Raw genomic sequence first — 21356 nt, 5'->3', positions numbered from 1 at the left:
GAAAGTTCCTGCAAGGTGTGACAATCTCCCCCACCAGTTGAAGAGCCCCCCAGGTGGCTCGACGCACCGGGGAAGTAGCATTTCAAGTGGGAGAAACGTTTTTTTACTTATCCAATTGACTTTTTCAGTCTCAGGTGACCGCTAGTTTCCCCAACCTTATAAACAGTAGATTTGCATAATGACTGACGAAACGATGTGAGGTCAGTTTCATGCTGTTTTTAATATGCTACTTCAGCTGAAACTGAAGTAGTAATTCGGATGAGTGACGAAAACGTTTCTCCCACAGAACACAATTTACTTTTTGGGATTTTCATTTGGAGTAATCAGGAAATGAAGGCAGATGATCCGATGTGATGGTCACTAAAGGGAGAAGGCGAAAAAGGAAGACTTCAGCTTTTAAAATATTTCAGAATGACACTATTAATATATTGCATTTTCCATATTTTGCAAGTGTCACTAACTATCACCAAATGCCCTTCCGCCCTTAATATATTATGGATGCCCTTGTATACAGCCCCACAGTGTTTCTTGTAACTTATACATTGTGTATATAGTGTTTTTATATTGTTGTTTTGAATGTGGTCACTTTCTTGCACCTTTGTGGTCTTGGTAGCTAATTTCGATGTGCAGGCAACTGTAGAATGACATAAGTTCTGGTTTTCTTCAGTGATGACGACATTACCAAGGGACTTCTTCGTCGACTGTTGATGACGTATTTATGTAACCCTCGAAATGCAAAGTGATCGATGTGTATTTTGGCGGTCCGTTCAAGTCCACCGAACTTTCAGTTCTGATGACAGCTGTGAATTAACAGCCCCGCCAAGAAGCGGACACATATCTTAGCACCACCGACAGATTTTCATCGTTAATAATGGAGTACGGGAAGGAGAGGGTGGTGGCGTTGGTAGACATGGACTGCTTTTACGTGCAGGTGGAGCAGAGGCTGAATCCAGCTCTGAGGAATACTCCCTGTGTGGTGGCCCAGTACAAGACGTGGAAAGGAGGCAGGTGAGTTTCTGACACAGAGATACCGTTTTTGTGATCGACGCAATTGAAACACCTAGCCGTGACACACAACCTGGGTCTGTGGGTGACTTAGGTTCCTAAAGCTAAAGTTACGAAAGTTTTCTTTTTCTGGTGTGCCTTACGTACATCCTGTTCGTACTCGTGTAAATCGAGTTAAAAGGTTGATGAAAAAGCCAAAGGTTGCTCTAGTGGACTGATATCTGGTGACTGTGGAGGTCATTCGAGTGCAGTGAACTCACTGGCATGTTCAAGGAACCAGTTTGAGATGATTTGAGGTTTGTGACGTGGTGTGTTATCCTGCTGGAAGCACCCATCAGAACATGGTTATACTGTAGTCATAAAGGGATGGACATGGTAGGCCGTGCTGTTTAAACGATGCTCAGTTTGTACTAAGGGGCACAAACTCTGCTAAAAAAAAATATCCCCCACAACATTACACCACCACCACCAACCTGAATCTGAACACATCAGACCAGGCAACACTGTCCTATTAGTCATTTCTTGTCTAATTTTGGTGAGCCCATGTGAACTGTAGCTTTAGTTTCCTGTTTTTTAGCTGACAGAAGTGGCACCTGCTGTGGTCTTACGTGGCCGTAGCCCATCTGCTTGAAGGTTCATCGTTTTTTTTGTGTTTAAAAATGTTGTTTTTTTTTGCATAACTTAGTTGAGTGGTTATTTGAATTTGAGTTCCTGTTGCCTGCCATTTTCTTTGACCTCTTAGTTGCACAAGGCACTTTCACCCAGAAAACTGCAGCTTTATTTTCTCTTTTTTCAGACCATTCTCTGTAAACCATATAGTTGGTGTTAGGGGAGAAAATGCCAGAAGAGCAGCAGATTTTGAAATAATGAAATACTCTGTAAAACAGAATGTTGACTAGATTACAGAGAATTTAAACATTCCCCTCTCTCTTTGTAACCCACTGGTGAATTCGTTCCCACGACTGCGTGTGTTCAGTTGCATTGACCATTTGAATTGATGTCTCTGTGTTGGCAACTCACCCGCCCTCATGTTCCACAAATAACCGCTTAGACATCCTTCTAAAATGTTTTCACACTTTATGATTTTTTTTTTGTGATCTTTGACTAAATGTTATTGTTTCTTAGTATTATAGCTGTGAGCTACGAGGCCAGGGCTCATGGTGTCACCAGGAACATGTGGGTGGATGATGCAAAAAAACTGTGCCCAGACCTCCAGGTGGCACGAGTGCGTGAGTCTCATGGCAAGGCTGACTTGACAAAGTAAGTGCTGCTGCTGATGTACATCCCCAGAGACTTCCTCTTTTTAATTGGATCAACATTAAATCTTTGGATCAACACTCGATCAACATTGTCTTTAATTAAATTTACGATTATTTTTTGAATTGTCTTAAATCCTTATGGCCAAAGCTGTACTGCAAATATCTTCTTTCTGTCCCCTTTGTAGTTACAGAGAGGCGAGTGTGGAGGTGATTGAGGTCATGTCTCGCTTTGCTGTGATTGAGAGAGCTAGCATTGATGAGGCCTACATGGATTTGACTGCTGCTGTCCAGCAGCGACTGAAAAATATGACTGACAAACAAATCGAAACTTCACTCTTGAGAACTACCTACATCCAGGGGTACCCGCAAAGTTCACCTGCAGCTGAAGACTCTGCAGAGGACACTGTGTTGGATAAAGGTAGGCTGTAAGCTAACTTCAGTTACCCAATGAGTTGTTTCTGCAGTTGACACAGAAAGCTGTCGAAGAATAACAGCTAAAAAACTCTGGCAGGCTTTATCCTCCTAACAACATCATGTTTGTGCTCAGAGGAACAGCGATCCAGAGGTCTCCAGCAGTGGCTGGAATCTTTAACGTTCCCATCAGTGGGTGAGCAGAACTCTGCAGAACTGCAGCTAACTGTTGGAGCACTGATTGTTGAGGAAATGAGAGCAGCTGTGGAGAAACACACAGGTTTCAGTTGTTCTGCAGGAATATCACACAATAAGGTAGGATAAACTCCTATTTAATAGTCTCAGACCGGTAACTGTGTTTGCAGAGATCATCATTTACCGCTCACTTTTCCAAGGTATTGGCTAAACTAGCCTGTGGTCTGAACAAGCCCAACAGACAAACTGTTCTTCCTCTGGACTCTGTGACAGAACTTTTCAGCAGTCTCCCCATTGGCAAGATGTAAGTTTAGTTATGTCATCGCTTACATTGACAGAGTGGCAGCAAAAACTTAAAATTAAACCCTGTCCTCTTGTATTATTTATTTCCCTGCAGCCGTAACCTGGGGGGTAAGCTGGGAACTTCAATCACAGAAACTCTGGGAATAGAGAACATGGGCGATCTCACTCGCTTCTCTAAGGCTCAGTTGGAGCAGCACTTTGGAGAAAAAACAGGGTGAGAGAGCCAGAAATGCCTTCAAACACTATCATTTTGATAATGGTGACATAACTTGCTTAAGAAAATAATCACATGGTGTTATTAAAATAATAACAAGTAGTTTTGCACTTTTAAACTTCCTTAAACATTTCTGAACTTCTGTACTTGAACTTCTGCTTCAGAAAAGAAACTTTGTAATTTTGGAAACCCTTCTGCACTACAGGGACGTTAAACTTTATCCTGCTTCCTTGTTTAATGTAGTCAGTGGCTGTACGACTTGTGCCGGGGGATTGATTTTGAAGCTGTGAAACCAAGACAGCTTCCAAAGTCCATTGGCTGCAGTAAAAACTTTCCTGGGAAGACATCGCTGGCTACTAAAGAGCAGGTAGAGCCAATGTTTCTGTGCTCTTTCAGTGTGTTCCACAAGCATTTTTAAAGTATTTGTATTTGTGCAGGTACAGTACTGGCTTCATCAACTGGCTCTTGAGTTAGAGGAGAGGCTGACCAAGGACAGAGAAGTGGTAAGACACAATACTTGGTTGTGTAATTTAGTTCTTTTCCCTCATTAAACCATATTTTCTTCAGTTGGGTTTCACATTAGTGCCAAATCCCGTAAATGCAACTATTTTCAGCTCAGTTCCTTTAATTTCTTATAGAACGGTCGTGTGGCTAAAATGCTGACAGTTGGTGTACGTCAGCTTGGCGACAAGAGGATGAGCAGCTTCTCTAGATGTTGTGCTTTAGTGCGCTACGAGGCGACCAAAATATCCAGCGACACCTTTGCCATTATCAAGAGTCTGAACACAGCAGGAAACCATCAGGCTGCATGGTAATTAGAACAGGATACTGCAGAGGGTTTAAAGTAATTTGCCAAAGGGATGTTCTGTGATTTTTATTTATTTATTTTTTTAATTTAAACTGTCTTCCATCATGTCCCCAGGACTCCACCCCTCAGCATGTTATACCTCTCAGCTAGTAAATTCAGCGATGTTTCATCAGCGGGGGGGATCGCTGGCTTTCTTTCCAGTGATAGCACTTCAACGCAGCCACCCCGTGAACCAAAAAATGTCTCCCCGTGTAAACAAACCGGCTCCATCCAGTCCTTTTTTCAAAAGGCAGTTGAGAAACAAAAACAGAAGGTTAGAAAGGAGGAGGATGATGATGATGATGAAGAGGATTCTGGTACACACAGCAATGAAGGTCTCCCAGCTTCCTCGCTTCACAATACTTCTGTTTCTGTTAGTCAGTTGAAGTCAGACGCTGTCTGTCCTGCTTCCTCTTTTACACCTGTTTCTCAGTCCAAAATTGGCTCATCCAGCCCCCACCCAGGCATTTCCTCTTTCTTTCACAAGAAGACCATTGAAAAAAGCCTCCAGGTTTCAGGGTCAGCACTGAACAAGCCTGAAAACGGACAAATGCCAGGTCCCGTTGATGAGGAAGACACCAAAGACATTGTTGTTGTGACATCAGGCTTGGAGTCAAAACTTAGCTCAGAGAATGCATCTCATGAGTCGGCAAGTGAGGAGTTAAGGAATGAACTGGACATTAATGTGGAGTCAAATCACCCTCCTCCCACTGTGGCCAGTGAAGATCTGATGAGCTGTGAACGCTGTGGTCAGGAGGTGTTAGCGTGGGAAATGCCAGAACACAATGACTATCATTTTGCTCTGGACCTCCAGCAGTCCTTCTCTTCAGGCACATCAACCATCACTTCCTCTTCTTCTTCCGGTATCGCTATGAATCCTCTCAGAGCAGCAGCAGCAGACACAGCCCACTCCTCTCGGGGCAAGACTAAAACAAGAGGCCAGTCGGGACCAGCACCAAAAAGACCCCGCTCCCAAAGTGCAAGCACAGGCACTCTGGATTCATTCTTCAAGAAAAACTGAAGATCTAATGCAGAACCGCAGTTTTAAATTAAACTCAAACGTAGTTCTGATTATGTACATTTTAAAAAATGTTTGTTTACAAAGCCATATCCTAAACAGTACATTAAGACTTTTCTGCTTTCAATGTTGAAGTTGGGTGATGATAACAATGTGTATAAAAAAAAAATATCAAAAAATCATATTTATTTAATTTACTTTTTAATGATAAATAAAAAGACAATATTATTAAGAGATTTTTTTTAAAGCAGAGTGTATTAAAGATTCGTTTTACTCATCCTAGTAACATGCAGTATGCTGTAGTACTTTGACTTACCAGCAGATGACACTAGTTAGTTGAATGTAGAGCAGAAATCCTCACTCGATCAACAGTATGAAGTGTTCTAGTAAGAAAGAGAGAGGGGCACATGATTGTGATTTGTAAGACAAGAAGGTAGTATTTGAAATACTCTTGGTGTCAATGAGTTTTCCAAACACAACTAAGTAAATTTACATAGAAGACTCAGATTCACATAGGAAACCACACACCCTTGTGAGCAAGCCTTTTAGGTTTCTATAAGAACAAATGTGACAAAAGTAGCCCTGAACTTGTCATCCTTTATCACAAGGATATTGCTAACTTCACAAATGTAAATTTATATTGCCATAGCCGAGCTCACAGCCTACATCATGGACTGGTACAAGATGAGCTGATAACTCATAAAATAATGTAGCGGAGGGCAGATTGAAATGTTATAAAAGATCAATCAGGTCAATAATGTAGCAGCTCCTCTGGCTCAAAATTCATAACAATTCACAGGTTATTGCCTGTGAAATGACACATCTGACCCTGACCCGGAGCAGAATTTGGTTGAAGATCTATTAGATGATTATTGTGTCTGAGTTATTGTAAAATCTGAACAATAGCCTCAGAGGAAGGATTATTGTTCAGTATGGACAGATGCCTGACTGTGACATAAGCTCATTGGCCCTTCAGCTGGATGAGCTAATAAGTATCAGCTGGATTAATTGAATTAAAGCAAAGGGTGTGTGTGATTTTGGTGTCACTGTAAAAAACAAAACAAAAAAACCCCAATAAACAAATATTTCCATAATAACTTTTAATGATATAATTCAAGCAATGTTTAAGGCTTTGGCTCACAATGGAGGCCATTTCCACTCGTTAAGTCTAATCAACCCAAATCAGGTGAGTAATATAAAGTGTTATAAAAAAAAAAAGTAAAAACATAAATACACTAAGTGTGTGGTAGTTCATGGTTCTGTGTGTCTGTGGTTGTCCAGGTAGGGAGCTGACGTATAACGTCAGAGGGCCTGTCAGTTGCCAAATTACAGTTTTTGTATTATTGTATTAGAATTTTTTTTCCTGTTGCAGCTTTAATGGCATAAATTACAGACAACCCCAATGGCTTGTTCAACCTTTGACATGATTGCCACTCCAAAGAGTGCAATTGCAGCATAAATAGATGAGTCATCCTCTTCATGATTTCTGCAGTGGTGAACTTATTGTCCTGTAGAGCCATTGACAGACCTGAATGGCTAAATTATGCTTGCACTTTCTTGCATCAGCTGGAGAGCAGGATAGGAGGAGCCAAACCAGGGAAAAAAAACTATTGTGAAGGAAGTCATGATCTATTCACATAGGATATATCGTTTAAAACACTGCAATGTCACATTTTACTTTGAAAAAACACTGTTAAACAGCTGCTAAAGTGACAATAAAACTTTTATTCATGTACATCATAATACACGAATTGGATCTGTACATAAATATTGCATTTCACCCAGAAAATGATCAAAATACACGTTGAATTAAAAGGAAAACTGACTTCAAAGGATTTCAAAAGAGTGAAAATAAGCTGGTGTTAAGAAGAAGACTGAAAAATCTTTGAATGAATTGTAAAATCCAGAACTACTACAAATCTATAAAAATCTTCCGAGATGCGGTAAAACAAATTTTAACACCTGAACTCTTTATAAATGCTATAAAATATTTTGGTTGAAATGCATTCTTAGCTTACCTGTCTTTGCCTGCACACACACACACTGTGCATCAATGATGTCGGTGCAAAAAAAACAATACAAACTTTGAATGCGCGTATAAGTCACGTCAACATGCAATAGAAAGACAGATGGTGAGGCCAACAGCAGGCGTGAACAGAGCAGTAATTAACGTTCACTTATTACATTTTTTTCCTCTAAATATCAAAAGTTTTCCAATAGCACCAACTTCATTTTTTTTATTAAGTTATAAAACAATGGGCTGTAATGGAAGGCTTCTTGAATAGGAGTTCCATTAGGCACTATGCTAAACCCCTTCGAGTTTGTGACATCAGTAACTTAAGTGAAGAGTACATCAAGTACCTTTAACATAATTGCTCTTAAATAAAGCTGCATCAGTAGGCAGTTCCACATACTAATGTGTAATCACACGCATCGCTTTGGGAGAATCTGGAGTATCTGTTTTTCATCAGTTCTCCTTTCAACCCAAATTAGCAACAACGTCCCACTGGAGTCGTTCTGTGAAAGTGGAATGCTGTCTAATACAATATCTACACTGACCTGAGTAACTAAAGCACTTGAAAGACAGGCAGCAAGATCATTATCACCTTACTGCCCTATTGTGAGGCAGTACTTGTGAATTAAAGAAAAAATAGTTCTCACTGATAAATGTGACAGTTAAAAAGTAATTGCCAATGTGAGTTATCCTGGCAGACTGACATACAAACTGGGCCATGTTCTAGCTTTTCATACCACACAATGCTCTCCATTACCTTCATAAAAGTGATGAAACAACAAAGCTCAACGCAAGATAATGAAGCTTCTGACCTGCTCACACAGCAGTTACTATGACAAGGAGATGATTTAGGAGCATATAAAAGTTTGTAATTGTCAGTCAGGCACTTTGCACAGACACTGCGCTGTGAGGCGGTGACACTTGCGCCTTGTGTTACACTGGTGTGAAATCATTCCATACCTGCAACTGTTGAGTTTATAAAAACAGTTACCTGGCACGGGTATATCATCGCTGGCGTTTATACCTCAGTGCAAATATGCATGTGAGCATATTGTTGAAGTATGTATTAACAGTGCATTTAGGTGTAAACTGTGTGAGCAGCACCTCGTTGTAAAGGCCAGAATGCAGTTTTCAAAGTTTCCAAAGCGAACTTTGGTAGATGATGCTTGGTCAATGTGTCGTAGATATGGATGAAAGGTTTCTCATCAGTACCAAGAAAAGCAACACTTTTTAAGCCTCAACAACACAAAGCAGATGGAAAATATCAGCAGGTACTGAAAAGGCTCTAAGGAACAAAATGTAAGAAGGTGACAAGGCTTTGGAACATGGTGAGACTACAGAATGGTGCAAAAAGGCTTTTACTGTGAAGGGAACTTGGCAGCGTGGCCTTTGGAGAAAGCAGGAGGTGGTTTTTAAAGCACTCTGTTTTGAGGTGGGACGGTGTTTGGTTCTGTGGTTGCCTGAAGAATGTTAGGGCTCATCCTCATCTCGTCTTTAGGATGGCTGGTACTCGACGATGGGAAGCAGCTTGGTGACGTGCCCGATACCTTTGGTTACCCCCTCTCTGAAGAGAATCTTTGCTCCCACCTTCAGATATTCTGGATGCTTGATGAACTTGAAGAGAACCACCGCTTTCTCTCCCGTCCTCAGCTCCTCCTGTTGTACAGTGGTGTAGCACGAGAACAGGAATCAAACAAAGGCAGGATTATTAATGAGATAGGTGATCTGGGCCAAATACAGCAGCAGAGGCTTTAGTGGCACTAAATTAGAAATTAACCTGTGGGCTGTTCTTTTAAATGAAAGATGAGTGTTTCTGTGTATATATAATTGCACTTTTAAACTTGCAGATTTAATTTTAAAATCAATCAGTGGAATAGTGACACCAAGATTAAGATTAAAGGGCACACACTCAACAAACAAATAAAATAGCTCTGTAGTGCCAATAGAGTCCTTAAAAAATCCCAGAAAGGATTTGTTATAATTCTGGATTGTATCAAAATTCTTGGTTTCTCTTGTTTTGAATCACTGCTGTATCATTTCAGAGCAGACGCTAAACAGAATAGTTTTTTGGATTCCTGGTTTGAAAGACTGATAATGTGAGAAAACCAAGATACACCTACCCAGAGCCTTTCACATCTTTAAGTACTCTTGTAGCTGGCAATAGATTGCTTGTAGCTAGCAGAAGGAAGTACTTCTGTTGTAAAAGAGAGGAGCAACTGTGCTCACCATGAAAGAAATGGATTATGTTCTACACGACAAATCTGAACACCCATCTGAGGATTTAACTCCATTGGTCACCAGCCATTACACACTGTTAATAAACCACGTAGCCTGTGACAAACATGGATTTATTGATGAGTGTGTCTCCTGCCTTGAAAACACCATTTTTTCACTTTCTCTGTGTTAATGAGAGCATTTTAGCTCAGCGGATGGACCAACCTTGCCATACACTGCTTCCACTGTTGCAGTTTGTCTCACATTGCCAATGTGCACAGTAACCTGGAAGCCCTTGTGGAAGGTCTTGGCATGGAAAAGCAGGACAATCTCAGCCTCAAACATCCAGCAGATGGTAGGATCCATCTCTGGGCTCACCATCACCATGCCCTGTAAGTGGAAAACATATGGATGGTGTACATACATAGTTCAGATTTGTATGAAAATAATGATTTCAAATTCCAAGTTTCTTTTACTGCAATTTACATTAACCAATAGATAGCTATATTATACTTTTAATGTGATTAACTAATAAAACACTAATTTAGACAAGCTCTGAGTCTGACCTTGCGCAATAATGAGCGGTCAAAGTTGCCCAGAGCAAGTGTAGCAGCCTGGCCCGCCCTGAGCACCCTGCATGCCGAGCGGTTCCTTTGGATGCTGCCTACGGTCAACTGGTGGAACTGACCCGAGTCTGTGGGCCCTACTACAAGATGATCCCCTTCACGGCAAATACCACTGTAAGACCAGAGAGAATAGCGAGTCAGAGGGATTTCTGGGTTAAAAACAAAGAACCCACTTAACCTGTAATGAAACAATAATTTCAACATACTGACCTGTATAGAGTACCTCCAACCACTGTCCCCACCTCTGGAACTGTGTAGATCTCATCCACCTGCAATGATGCACATGGCTGTCATTCAGATCAAAATAATCTGTGTATTTACACTGTGCATTTGGAAGACAGTAGCTCACAGCCAGAAGATCATTTTGCACGGACAGACAAACTTTATTTCATTTTAATGTTGTGGAGTCTGTAACTTACAATATAAAGCGCCTTAAGGCGACAGTTGCTGGAAACTAACGCTCTATAAATAAAATCGAATTGAACTGAATTGAATTATTTCAGACTGACCTGAAACTCTGTTAGCTGCTGCATTAGTTCCTCCTGCTCCTTGCTGTTGCTCAGAGGAGGGATGATGTTGAAGAAAACTTTAAGCAAATCTAGACTCTCTCCAGAAACACTGGACAAGGTGAAGATTGGCGTGATGCTGAGAGAGAGTTTCAGGAAAAAATAAAAATGATTACTTTCCAGTTTTTGTTTACAGTATTTATTATAGAAGGAGTGCAAACTTTACTGCATGTTATTAAATGGAAAACTGCACTTGTGTGTTTCATACCTTGGTGACTGTGCAAACTGCTGTGCTGCTGTGACAGCATCATCTGTACTGCTTACAACCATGGGCACCTTGTTGCAGCCTGGTTGCTTCAAGACACGCTCCAACTGCCGCACTGTGCGCTCAACAGTGGCCCGTGTGCAGAGGTCCACTTTACTGATAACAATGAAGATGGGAACCTTCAGTGCCATGGCAAGGCCAAGATGCTCCCGTGTGGTACCAGCTGGAAAAGAATGAGAAGGAGAGGAAGAAAGAAAGAGGATTTACCTGGGATTTTGCATTGCTTATATCTTGCCTACTACTTGTTCACCAAAAATAGCTTTCACAAGCAAGCAGACAAAGGCAATGTTTATTTAATGTCATGTTTTCAGAAGGGATGAAGTCTTCCTAAACACACGTAAATACTATTGCCTAAGCTAAATCCAACCTATAAACCTCCAACTGTTGACTCGGTAATCCAAATAAGACTTTGCAAGAAATTTAAAAAGATACGCCAATTCAAACAGGGGATTTATTCTTTGTACAAACACAACAGCTGCCCTCTGAGTCTCAAACACCTATTGCTTAGCATAAGAGTGCTTATCTACAAACCCAGACTTAATGCAAATCAAAGACTATATACACGAAGGGTTATATAGCACATACCACAATAAAAGACTTTTATGTCATTAGAGAAACAGTTTGAGGATAGGACTGATTCAAAGTATTCAAACATATACTGTAACTATGTCTCTGATGTTTCCACGAGTGCCAAATAGTAGCTCTTCTAAACAAAGTGACTTCTCATGTTCTCTTAATTTTGGTCTCAAGAAGATTCACATTTCAGAAAAACACAAACTGAGTTTTGAAAAAAAAATTGAGGTGAGGTGAATGTGTCACAGTGCAGTAAAAAGTAAAGCATAACTAAATGATGCAAAAAGATTACTCGCCCTTTGGCTTCTTAGCTTAAAAGTTACAACCCAAGAGAAGCCCTATGCATTACACGGATCCATTACGCTGTTTCATAATTAAAGCTGTAGTTCTTGGGTTGCAGACAGCATGTCCCTTCCTATCTACATTCTTGACCCCATTTTCCCTGCACGTCCTATTTTAGAACAGACACCCACATAAACACAGTAACGCCTACGCTGCATTAATAAGGGTTATTTAAGTATAAACAAATATACACTTAGGAACTTAATTTATCCATGCCCTTTTTATGAAAAAAATGCATTGTACTTTAATGTGTTTTTAATTATTTTGCTAAAAATCAGAAATAAATGTATTATCCTGTTGTTACAAATTATTTAAATTACCTTTATTTTTACTGAGTGTAGTTATTCGTTTGATGCTGACAGTGTTATTAGTTATTTACTCAAAGATAGACAAACCATTGCAGAACAGTGTAAATAAACAAGGAGTACAGATAGGACTTTCTGAAGCATTTAATTATACTCTGACTGTGCCCAATAAACCCTTTAGTATTTTTTAATATTTAATAATCAGTTATGTTTTTGCGTTAGCACTAAAACTAACTGCTTATGAAATTGCAGTATTTCAATTTAATACTGTTTAGAAATAAACAGCCTCGGAAAATAACACAGACTTATTTTGGCATGGAATCAGTCAACTCATATAATCAAAATAAGCTTAAATAGCAGTTCAACCCTGGAAGAAAACACAAATCCCATCAGGGTTGTGTCAGGAAAGGAATCCAACATAAAAACACTGCCAAATCAAACAGGCAGAGCTAACTGCTGTGGCAACCCCTTGTGAATAATAAGAGCAGCTGAAAATATTTTTTTTTTTATTGGCTCTGTAATGTCATGGTTTTCATATCGGCCTAAAAGTGAAAGATCTCTTGTTCGCTCCCAGGAAGTGACACAAAGCCCTTTGGGGCTGTGTCGGGAAATCTGGGATAAAATCTACCAAATGAAAAATGCGAAACAACCCCTTGTGAGTAAGGGAGAAGCCAAAAGTACAGCCATGCATTAACAGCAGATGCATATAGCTCATCCAATAACTCCAACCGGATGTGAGCTACAGCACTTAATGACTAACATCTCAAAGGCTCAGGTTTCCTATACAGGCTTTAGTGCCACTTGCGAAACGTAAACAAAACTACAGCTTTCTTAATAATAATATATTACTTTGGTGTATTGCATAGAGGACTGTTTCCAGATGGTCTCTTGCCTTGAGCAAAGGGTTCTTATCTGTGTTCACTGATACACACTGAAATGCTGTGTGTCACAATGGGTGAATGGTCTAAGGGTGTGCCACCTGGTATTGTTGGTGTAAATCCCAAACGGCTTTGTAGTGCAACACTTATTCATATTTATATTTTCAGCTCTAACAGCAAACATAATCAAACAGTATGTTTTCAAATATAAAACAGAAAGCTGTTTAGGCTGACCAACGAGTCTCGGAGGCTCAGGTTTCCAAGTAGGTCCTTCCTGGATACAAGCTTCCTGCACTCAATGTCAGCTAATGCTATCATGAAAATGTTGGGGTTGAGCACATTATACAATAACATATTACCTATAAATAGAACAAGATGTGAAACATAATGCTGAAGTAAGGTTTAGTGATTTCATTTTTACAGAAGAATAAAAATACAGGAAGAACTTGGGTAAAGCTGGACTGTGAAGATCCGATTTGCATCACAACAATATGCAAATCAGCATGTTTCTTTTGCCTCTGGAAGAGTGTAGCACCTGATCAACTTATCTGAATTCTCTTCTTATCTTTGGTTATATGGTAAAAACACATGTCAAGCTTTAACCCCACTGAAAAGGCCAAATGCTTGCAAGATTTGAGAAAACCTCTTGTGACTGTCAAGTGCAATGCTGAAATACACACTAGCTTTGCAAGAGCGCAGCACTATCCCCAGTGGGTCAAAGTACTCTGCCCTGAAATTATGATATCTGAGATATTTTGGGACTTACACTGCCAAGCAAAGATGAGGGTTGGTTTATTGCATAACCTCAGCTATCACATGTCAGCAAAGTGCCAAGCCATAACTGTGCACTACAGTGTGGGGGTATGGTGTACATAAACATGGGCTATCTCTCAACCAGAACAGCAAACTGCATTACTATCTTGCACAACAACAGTTACATTTGAATAGAACTTGGAGAAAATTAAATCGTTCACTTAATACTCACCAATTCCAGTATTCGCACTGACCACAAGCATTGCAAAATCTGGACAATAACTGGTGAGGCCAAAGATGGTGGTTTTCAAGTACTTGTGGTGACCCGCCAGATCAATGAATGTGATCATTTTAGAGGCACTCTCACAAATCTCCTCTGCTGTCCGAGACTCGCTGTAATTCACAACCTAAAAAAAGAAAACAAACAAACAAACAAAATTAGCTATCAGTTACTAACATTTCATGCAGATGGAGTAGTTTAATATATATCAGAATAGGAATCTGTAGTAAAACATCCAAAATTGTAAAAATTATGATATAATGGATGTATTTACTTTTTGCTACTTATCACAAAGTACATAAATAAGGTGTAATATATATTATTTGATAGAGGACGTTTTCTCACCTCTCCTTTGCTGTTAAAGCCAAGAATCTCAAAGCTAATGCTCGAAGTACGTCCAGTCTGAATCTCATGTAGATGTCTGAAAAGGTTGAGCCTCGCTCTTCCCCGTCCATTGTCCAGCTCACCTTGTGTCAAAACACCCAAAAGAGTGGACTTGCCCGAGTCCACATTGCCCAGTACGGCTACTCGTAGGTCTAAGAACTAAGGAGAAAAACACAACACCAAAATGACTTAAAAATGCCCAAGAATTTAAACATCCAGAGATATCCATGTGCAGGTAGCCACACTAACCTGCTGGTCATCTGGCACTTTGCGAATGAGAACTTCAGCAATCTTACGAGGCACATCAGAGTCATAGTCCACCTCTCGCTCTCTTAAAATTGTGATGTCCGCTCCAACTCTGTCACGAAAAACAAACGTAAGTACAGTTCTTTGTGTTTTGGTAGATGAGGTAAACTACAACAGCAGAATAACTATCAGTCAGTAAACGGAATAAAAATACTGGACTTACTTCTCTGCAAGCCGATGGAGCGTTTTTAGTGAAGCCCTCATTTCCTCCTCTGATAGTCCCACCAGCATGCCATTGTCCTCGACACCTATTTGATAGACAGCTTCACCTCGGCCCTCCTGCAGTCGCCATTTCATTTGTGTTGCTAGGTGCTCAAAGCGGTATTGTGTGGGGTTCACTAGCTTGAGCTATTCAAGAAAAGAAATTACTAATTAGTACTCAACACTATTTTGGACATAAACAAATGATTACTGTAGGACCAAGGCAATAAAAAAGCTCTATATTGACAAGAAGCGGCTGTCCTGATACTACAAATGCTCTAGTTAATCCACAGTGGTGTTGTATTTCAATGGAAAGACTGCCCCTATATATTCACACATACTGCATACTGATAAATTTCCAATAACATCCACATCACAAGAATTGATCCATATATAAATCAGTTTTATGGTGTTATGTAAAGCATTTTAGCTCTATGAACAAAACAAAGACTTTGCGTCACAGCTAATTTGCTTACCTTGTACTCTATATTTCCCTCTTCAGCCTAAGAGACAGGGAGTAAAACAAAGAGAGACAGAAAAGAAACAACAGCTGTAAAACTGTAAGGAAGACAACAGACTATTGATTTGTTTAAAGAGAAAAAGAAAAGCAGTTTGACTGAATGTGCAGTCAGTGTTCTCTATGAATAGGCAGTCACTGAGAGCTATACAAACAGGCTAACCGCTTGCTTAGCCTTACACAGCGACTTAATATGTTATTACACATTACATACACATGCTTAAAAGTCAAAATCAATACATTTAAGGTAAACCAAGTCGCGAAAATATCTGTCATGTAATCACTTATGACAGGGGACCTAGTTATATTCAGTGATCAGCTGACAGCAATTTTATACTGGGCAGCTTATGATCAGTAAAGGTTAAAGAACAGTTTAGGATTAAGTGTCACGTTTAAAAAACGCAGCTGGTGGGTAATGACAACACACGGAGGTCACTGTACAATAAATAAATAAATAAATACATGTAAAAAAAAAAAAGTTTTGTGTAGTAACACAGTCCTTGGCTGAGTGAATGTCAGGCACTCACAGTATCACTATCTAGAGGTCGGCTGGCTGAGCTATGCACCCGCCCCCTATTTACAAACACAGCTGATCTTCTTTTGCTAGCTAGCAAAATACTTGCATTTTTTTAATCAAAAAACTTTCAATTAACATACGTTAGGCCTATTTCTGCAAAACTACTGTAAATAGAAAGTCGTAAGCCAACAACAAACGCAAACCTTCTACGCTTGAAATGGTACCATTCATTTTCTTTGTACCGACTAGCTACGTGTCACTGCAGGTTCAAAGACAAGTCAATAGTGGGGAAGCTAACCCTCAAAACAGGAAATACAATGACAAACCTACGAGTAGCGTTACAACAGACAAAAATCCATTTGCTTACTCTTAGTGACAGGCTTTCCAGTGCCCGGGAAATATTAACTCGAAATAGCTAATTGTGCGCGTATTTTTAGCCTTACCTCTGGAGGTAGATACGGGGTGTTATTGCTTGGTTTGAAGTTGCGGGATAATCGAGCTTTTGCTTTCTTGTTCTTTGCAGAGGATTTTTTGGGGGCTACCCCATAGCCATTCGCAGGCTTGCCGGTGGACACACCACCAGATCCAGAGCTGTGTCCGTTTCCTGAGCCAAATAACTCCGATACCCGCGCATCCATCGGCTACTTTGGGACCTAACTTGTTAGCTTACAACTACTTAGACAGATTCTGACGCTATATAAATAATATATACCTCGGGCCAGGCATTGGGGTGGTTGTAATTACCCCGATAATGGCAGTGTGCAGCCCCCAAAATAAAAAATAAAGCAATACCCTCCCCCCAAACTCCGCGAACTGAACAATAACAGCACCGGCCGAGACTACGGCTTTGAGTTTACAGTATGCCTACGTCACAGCCAAATGCCAATGGTGCGTTTGTTTTAAATAACTGCGTAGCGCGAGGGAGAGGTTCATTTTGTTTTCCTATTTACTCATATTGCATGTCAGTTTAAACCCCACCCGCCTACATCTAGATGTAAACATACTCGGTTTTCAGTGGTTTGCATCAGATGAAGGAAATAAGTGCGTAATGTCCAGCTTGTTTACAAAGTTGATGACATCTAAAATATGTCACCAGTTTAATTATAAAGAATGTGACCTGCATGCCAACGCCCTTGAGGCTTTATTACCTCAGGTTTTGTATCAGTATGGTATTTCTGGGAAGATTCAACTTCATTATTTCAGCTGCTAAGAAAGACTTATAATTACTAACAATTATCATCTAGCCAGGTAAACTGAAAGTGGTTTGTTGAATTGATATCCAGCAAGCAGCGAAAAGAAACTGAGGGAATTGTAAAATGGTGTGATTTCTTGACCATAAGTTAGACAAGATGTGTTGAAAATACAGCTCTTATATATAAAATCTTCGGGATCCCGAGAACACAGTGGGTGAAAGGACAACATTGAACTTTTCAAATAGATTACTATTTGAAAAATTAAACTTGATTGGGCATTGTTATATTTGCAATCGAACTATATTTCAACCAGAACCTCATGACCGTCAAGCACATTTACCTTCAACGTTGTAAGGTATTTACATTTAGGTATTTATTTATGTATTTACATATTAAATTAGTGGATTTGTCATCTTGTACTGCTAAGATTAAGGGATTTATTTCTTTACACGTCACGTCATATACGCAAGGTTTTTCAATTCAAGTCTGGATATAAGCTGCTTCACAGACAGTTAAAATCAATGTAAAATCGGGTACCCAATTTTACACAACATTTAGTAATTTTGTTTGACCTATATTTTTTGCAGCCGCTTTAGCGACACCCAAAGGAAGTGATGTGTAAGCTAAACATTTTACAAACTCGATATGAATCACAATGCTGTGCAAAAGTCTTGTCACCCTTTGTTTCTTTATATTTTGCAAGTAAAGTGGGAACTAGGTGCAGGCTTTTATTGAAATGTGTGCAAACATAAATGCAAACAGAGTTTGCAAGGTAAAAAAACAAACTTTATAAGTCTAACCAGCTTGAAAGTCAATATTTGTATGGCCGCTTTATTCTTCAGCATGATGATGAGCTCTGTCTTAGGAAGGTTTCTTGCAGTTTCTTTAAGTAGTCTTCTGGAATAGTTCCCCAGGACATTATAAGCTCTTCTTTTGGTTGTTGGCTGCCTTTCATTCTCTTCGCTATCAAAATGATCCCACACTGCTTCAGTAGGTCAATCCATGACTGATAGTGCGTGTGTGTGTGTTTGTATCCAGGCATTTTCAGTGTGTTTTGGATCGTTGCCAAAATTAAGCAATTGCAAATCCCACACTACAGAAATGGCATTGCATGGTGGATCTGATAGTACTTTTCTACAATCATACTTGCAACAATTTTAAGAAGACACTAACACAACTGCTGCTGTGTTTCACAGAGGGCTGTAGGCACTCACTGTTGTACGTCTAACCTGACCTCCCTTTTACATATTGATGATGATCTTGTGTAATATGGCATACTTCAGCGTTTTCTAACTGTTTCCCTTTCTTAAGCATGCAAGCATGCTTCCCTTTTAAGCAGCCACACTTCCACTGAGATAATTGATGATTAAGCTTCAGTGAACAGTAGATGGATCAACTGAAGGCCCAGATATACATCTAAGCTCCCGTGTCAAGTCTCTGGTGGATCTTTTTCTGTTTATTAAGAGCATGATTTTCATTTGCTATAGACAGGTTTGTAGGCTGCTTCTTGTTTTGTCCCCCACTTGTCCAATTTCAAATGTTTTAATGGACACACTGCACACTTTGCCGAGATACAGCAAGATTTTAGCTAATAGCGCCTTTGGAATTGCCTTATTGGTGCAAAAATACTATTTTATACCTGTCAAACTGTGTTATCTTGTGCATTATTCTGGAATTCAGTTAAAGACATGGGAACAATAGATGTGTTTTGGCAACAGGCAGCTAAAAGGATACAATTTAAAATAGATTATTTGCGAAGTTGTCTGTTATGTGTAGACTCAACACTGGTTGATTCTATGAGTTAAGTAAACATGTTTTGTTTCAGTGATTCATAGGTCGGTCAGTGAAAGTAGTCAGGTGCAAAGAGTGGACAGAAAATGAGTCAGCAGCCAGTGTTCAAAGAAAACCTTTGAAAGGCCTACAAAGAAAACTAAAGAACTAGTCCTCAAGACAACTTAAAAAATTACAACAAAGTCTGGCTTCTTGGAGGCAAAAGGGATGAGTGGTAGCATAAGACTTTTGAACAGTACTTTATTTGCATATTTATTGAAGATGGTTTATGGTTAAATCGATTTGATAAATCTTAAAGCTGGTTGACTGTAAAGAAATAGCATTTAAAGGCCTTTACTGCTTACGAATGTGTTTTTTTATAGAGTGTAACACTTACAGTTTACAGCAAACTTTCTTTCTGCAAAGAGGCTGAGAATTGAGAAAAGTCAGCCAACTCCCCTGATGGAAATGAATACTTACAGAGTGTGGAATTTCTGAGACTCGACACTGATTGGCTAGTCGATGTGTGATGAAGGGGCTCAGCCCATTCTGTCCTGGCTGAGAGAAGTGTTTGTGATTTTTATAGTCTTAAGTTCCATCAAACATCTGCATTCACATGCGGACGTACACACACTCACAACAGTCGCTTGTTCTTGGTCTTTTGGCGAGGATGGGTTATCCACTGGTGATTCTGTTGTGTGTGGGACTGCTCCACCAGACCACGAGGGCTGTCCATATGGATAAACTAGCAGACCAGAAGATTTGCGGAGATGCAGAGTGCTCATGTAAGTCTGAGCATTAAAAACAGAAGCATAGCAGAGCATGCAGGATGCAGCACGTTTCAAAATCAACAGTAGATGCTTATGTTTCGCATTCTTCTTTTGTATTTTTTCCCGTGCTGTATTAGATGTTCTCTCCATGGCCACAGTCTTGGATGACTTCATATCTCCTGACTGCCGATTTCTCAACCTCAGAAAGGGTCAGGTGGTTTATGTGTACTCCAAACTCATTGCAGCAGAGGGCGCTGGAGTCTTCTGGTCTGGAAGCGTATGTGCAGATTTTGTACACTGTTTAATGGCACTGTACACTTGAGTTGTGAAAGACAGAAGATGTGCAACAGCTGTGGTAAACAAACACAAACCTTCTGGCTTTTCTGACAAGAAAAGACATTTGGTTGCATATCAGAGTCCACCGTATCTGAAATGAGCAGGCTTTTCATTATGTCAAGTTTTGTAAGAAAGGTTATGCATAATACATATAGAGTGTGGTGCATGCTAATTTGCTGGAGTTATATTATTTTTGCTGGCAGATTTACAGTGAGCGGTACGTGGACCAGATGGGCATCATTGGATACTTCCCTGCAACTGTGGTGAAGGAGACACAGAGGTTTACAGAAAACACAGTTAAGATCCAAACAACTGTTAGTACATTGAATTCTTTTATGCAACATTTTTTTTTAAATGAATGAATACTTTTTTTTCCCATTCCATGTTAGGAAGTAGAGCCTGATGTTTTGCTTGTCTTTCAGGACATGGACTTCTACTGCGATTAAGGGGCTGAAACCTCTTCCTTGTCAACTCTTTCTGTTAGTAACTCTGGCATTTATAAAGGACAAAGTATGCAGACATTAACTCAATGAGTCTTTTTGTCTATATTATTCCAACATTTTGATTATATAAATATATAAAAGTTAAAGAAATGAATTTTCCAGACACCTTTTTTATGATTTTTCTTGACTAGTAATTGCAATTATATTGTATTTGTCTTTGTTACACATCTAGAAACTGGCTTGGAGCTGCTTATGCTGAGAAATAGCTGCTGTGAAAATGATTAAATTCGTTTTCTAAAGCTTACAGTCTTTTTTTTATTGGAGTCAAGGTTTCTTGGTAGTGTTATCAGAGACATCTTATAAAATCCTGACTTTTCATTCATTCTACTATGTTCTACTCCACTATGTTCTCAAAAGAAATGTCATCTAATAGAATTAATTTTTAAAAAAGTAATTTTAAAAAAAGTATCATGACTGGTGTGAAGAGCTCAGGACAGAAGGCCTAAATTCAGATTCTATTTTACATTTTTATTCATCCTATAGAGAAAAAATGTAAGTATCCAAAGATGTTATATGTGACAAAAATACATAAAACACTATTTAAAGTTTTTTTTTTGTTGTTGTTGTTTTTGTCAGGGTATTCTTATTTTACCAGCATGTTTTGATGGAGCAGCAGAAACACAGTGGTAATTTTCAAATAAATGAATGCATTTTCTAAAAATGCACCTGCTTTACTAAAAGCTCTGTTAGATGTTTCATGGTGATTTGAAAAATACCCAGGTCAGACATCCTTAAAAGCTCACAAAGGCTGCTTATTGCCCTTTCACATTTTATGACTGTTGTCGCTTTTC

At 39.5% G+C, this 21356-nt stretch overlaps 3 protein-coding genes across 4 annotated transcripts; 2 read left to right on the top strand and 1 right to left on the bottom strand.

The window, feature by feature from the left end:
• The first annotated feature begins 694 nt into the window (after positions 1-694).
• On the top strand, positions 695-5450 carry polh (polymerase (DNA directed), eta). The gene is made up of 10 exons (XM_005727501.2): positions 695-1008; positions 2131-2265; positions 2450-2682; positions 2812-2990; positions 3071-3174; positions 3268-3387; positions 3631-3754; positions 3825-3890; positions 4026-4198; positions 4310-5450. The coding sequence occupies exons 1-10, from the start codon at positions 872-874 to the stop codon at positions 5253-5255; spliced, it is 2217 nt and encodes a 738-aa protein (XP_005727558.1). The 5' UTR covers positions 695-871; the 3' UTR covers positions 5256-5450.
• A 1507-nt stretch (positions 5451-6957) lies between these two features.
• Positions 6958-16860, bottom strand: gtpbp2a (GTP binding protein 2a). Of its 2 annotated transcripts, none has more exons than XM_005727499.1 (12): positions 16437-16860; positions 15436-15462; positions 14922-15106; positions 14702-14810; positions 14414-14611; positions 14021-14195; positions 10881-11100; positions 10616-10751; positions 10317-10375; positions 10047-10218; positions 9706-9870; positions 6958-8922 (listed from the first exon to the last, which is right to left on the bottom strand). In XM_005727499.1, exons 1-12 carry the CDS (start codon positions 16629-16631, stop codon positions 8761-8763), a joined length of 1803 nt encoding a protein of 600 aa, XP_005727556.1. In that variant the 5' UTR covers positions 16632-16860; the 3' UTR covers positions 6958-8760. The 2 variants fall into 2 exon arrangements, with proteins under 2 accessions (XP_005727556.1, XP_005727557.1); XM_005727500.1 differs by lacking the exon at positions 16437-16860 and adding an exon at positions 16197-16244.
• Positions 16861-19373: 2513 nt separating this feature from the next.
• Positions 19374-20809, top strand: LOC102193061 (otoraplin). The gene is made up of 5 exons (XM_013909400.1): positions 19374-19741; positions 19864-20003; positions 20266-20376; positions 20485-20541; positions 20738-20809. The coding sequence occupies exons 1-4, from the start codon at positions 19573-19575 to the stop codon at positions 20506-20508; spliced, it is 444 nt and encodes a 147-aa protein (XP_013764854.1). The 5' UTR covers positions 19374-19572; the 3' UTR covers positions 20509-20541; positions 20738-20809.
• The last annotated feature ends 547 nt before the right edge of the window (positions 20810-21356 follow it).

This window comes from Pundamilia nyererei, unplaced genomic scaffold (assembly GCF_000239375.1).
Source record: "Pundamilia nyererei isolate P.nyererei 1_Seehausen unplaced genomic scaffold, PunNye1.0 scaffold00024, whole genome shotgun sequence".
Lineage (NCBI taxonomy): Eukaryota > Metazoa > Chordata > Actinopteri > Cichliformes > Cichlidae > Pundamilia > Pundamilia nyererei.
This window is presented reverse-complemented; position numbering and strand designations above follow the sequence as displayed.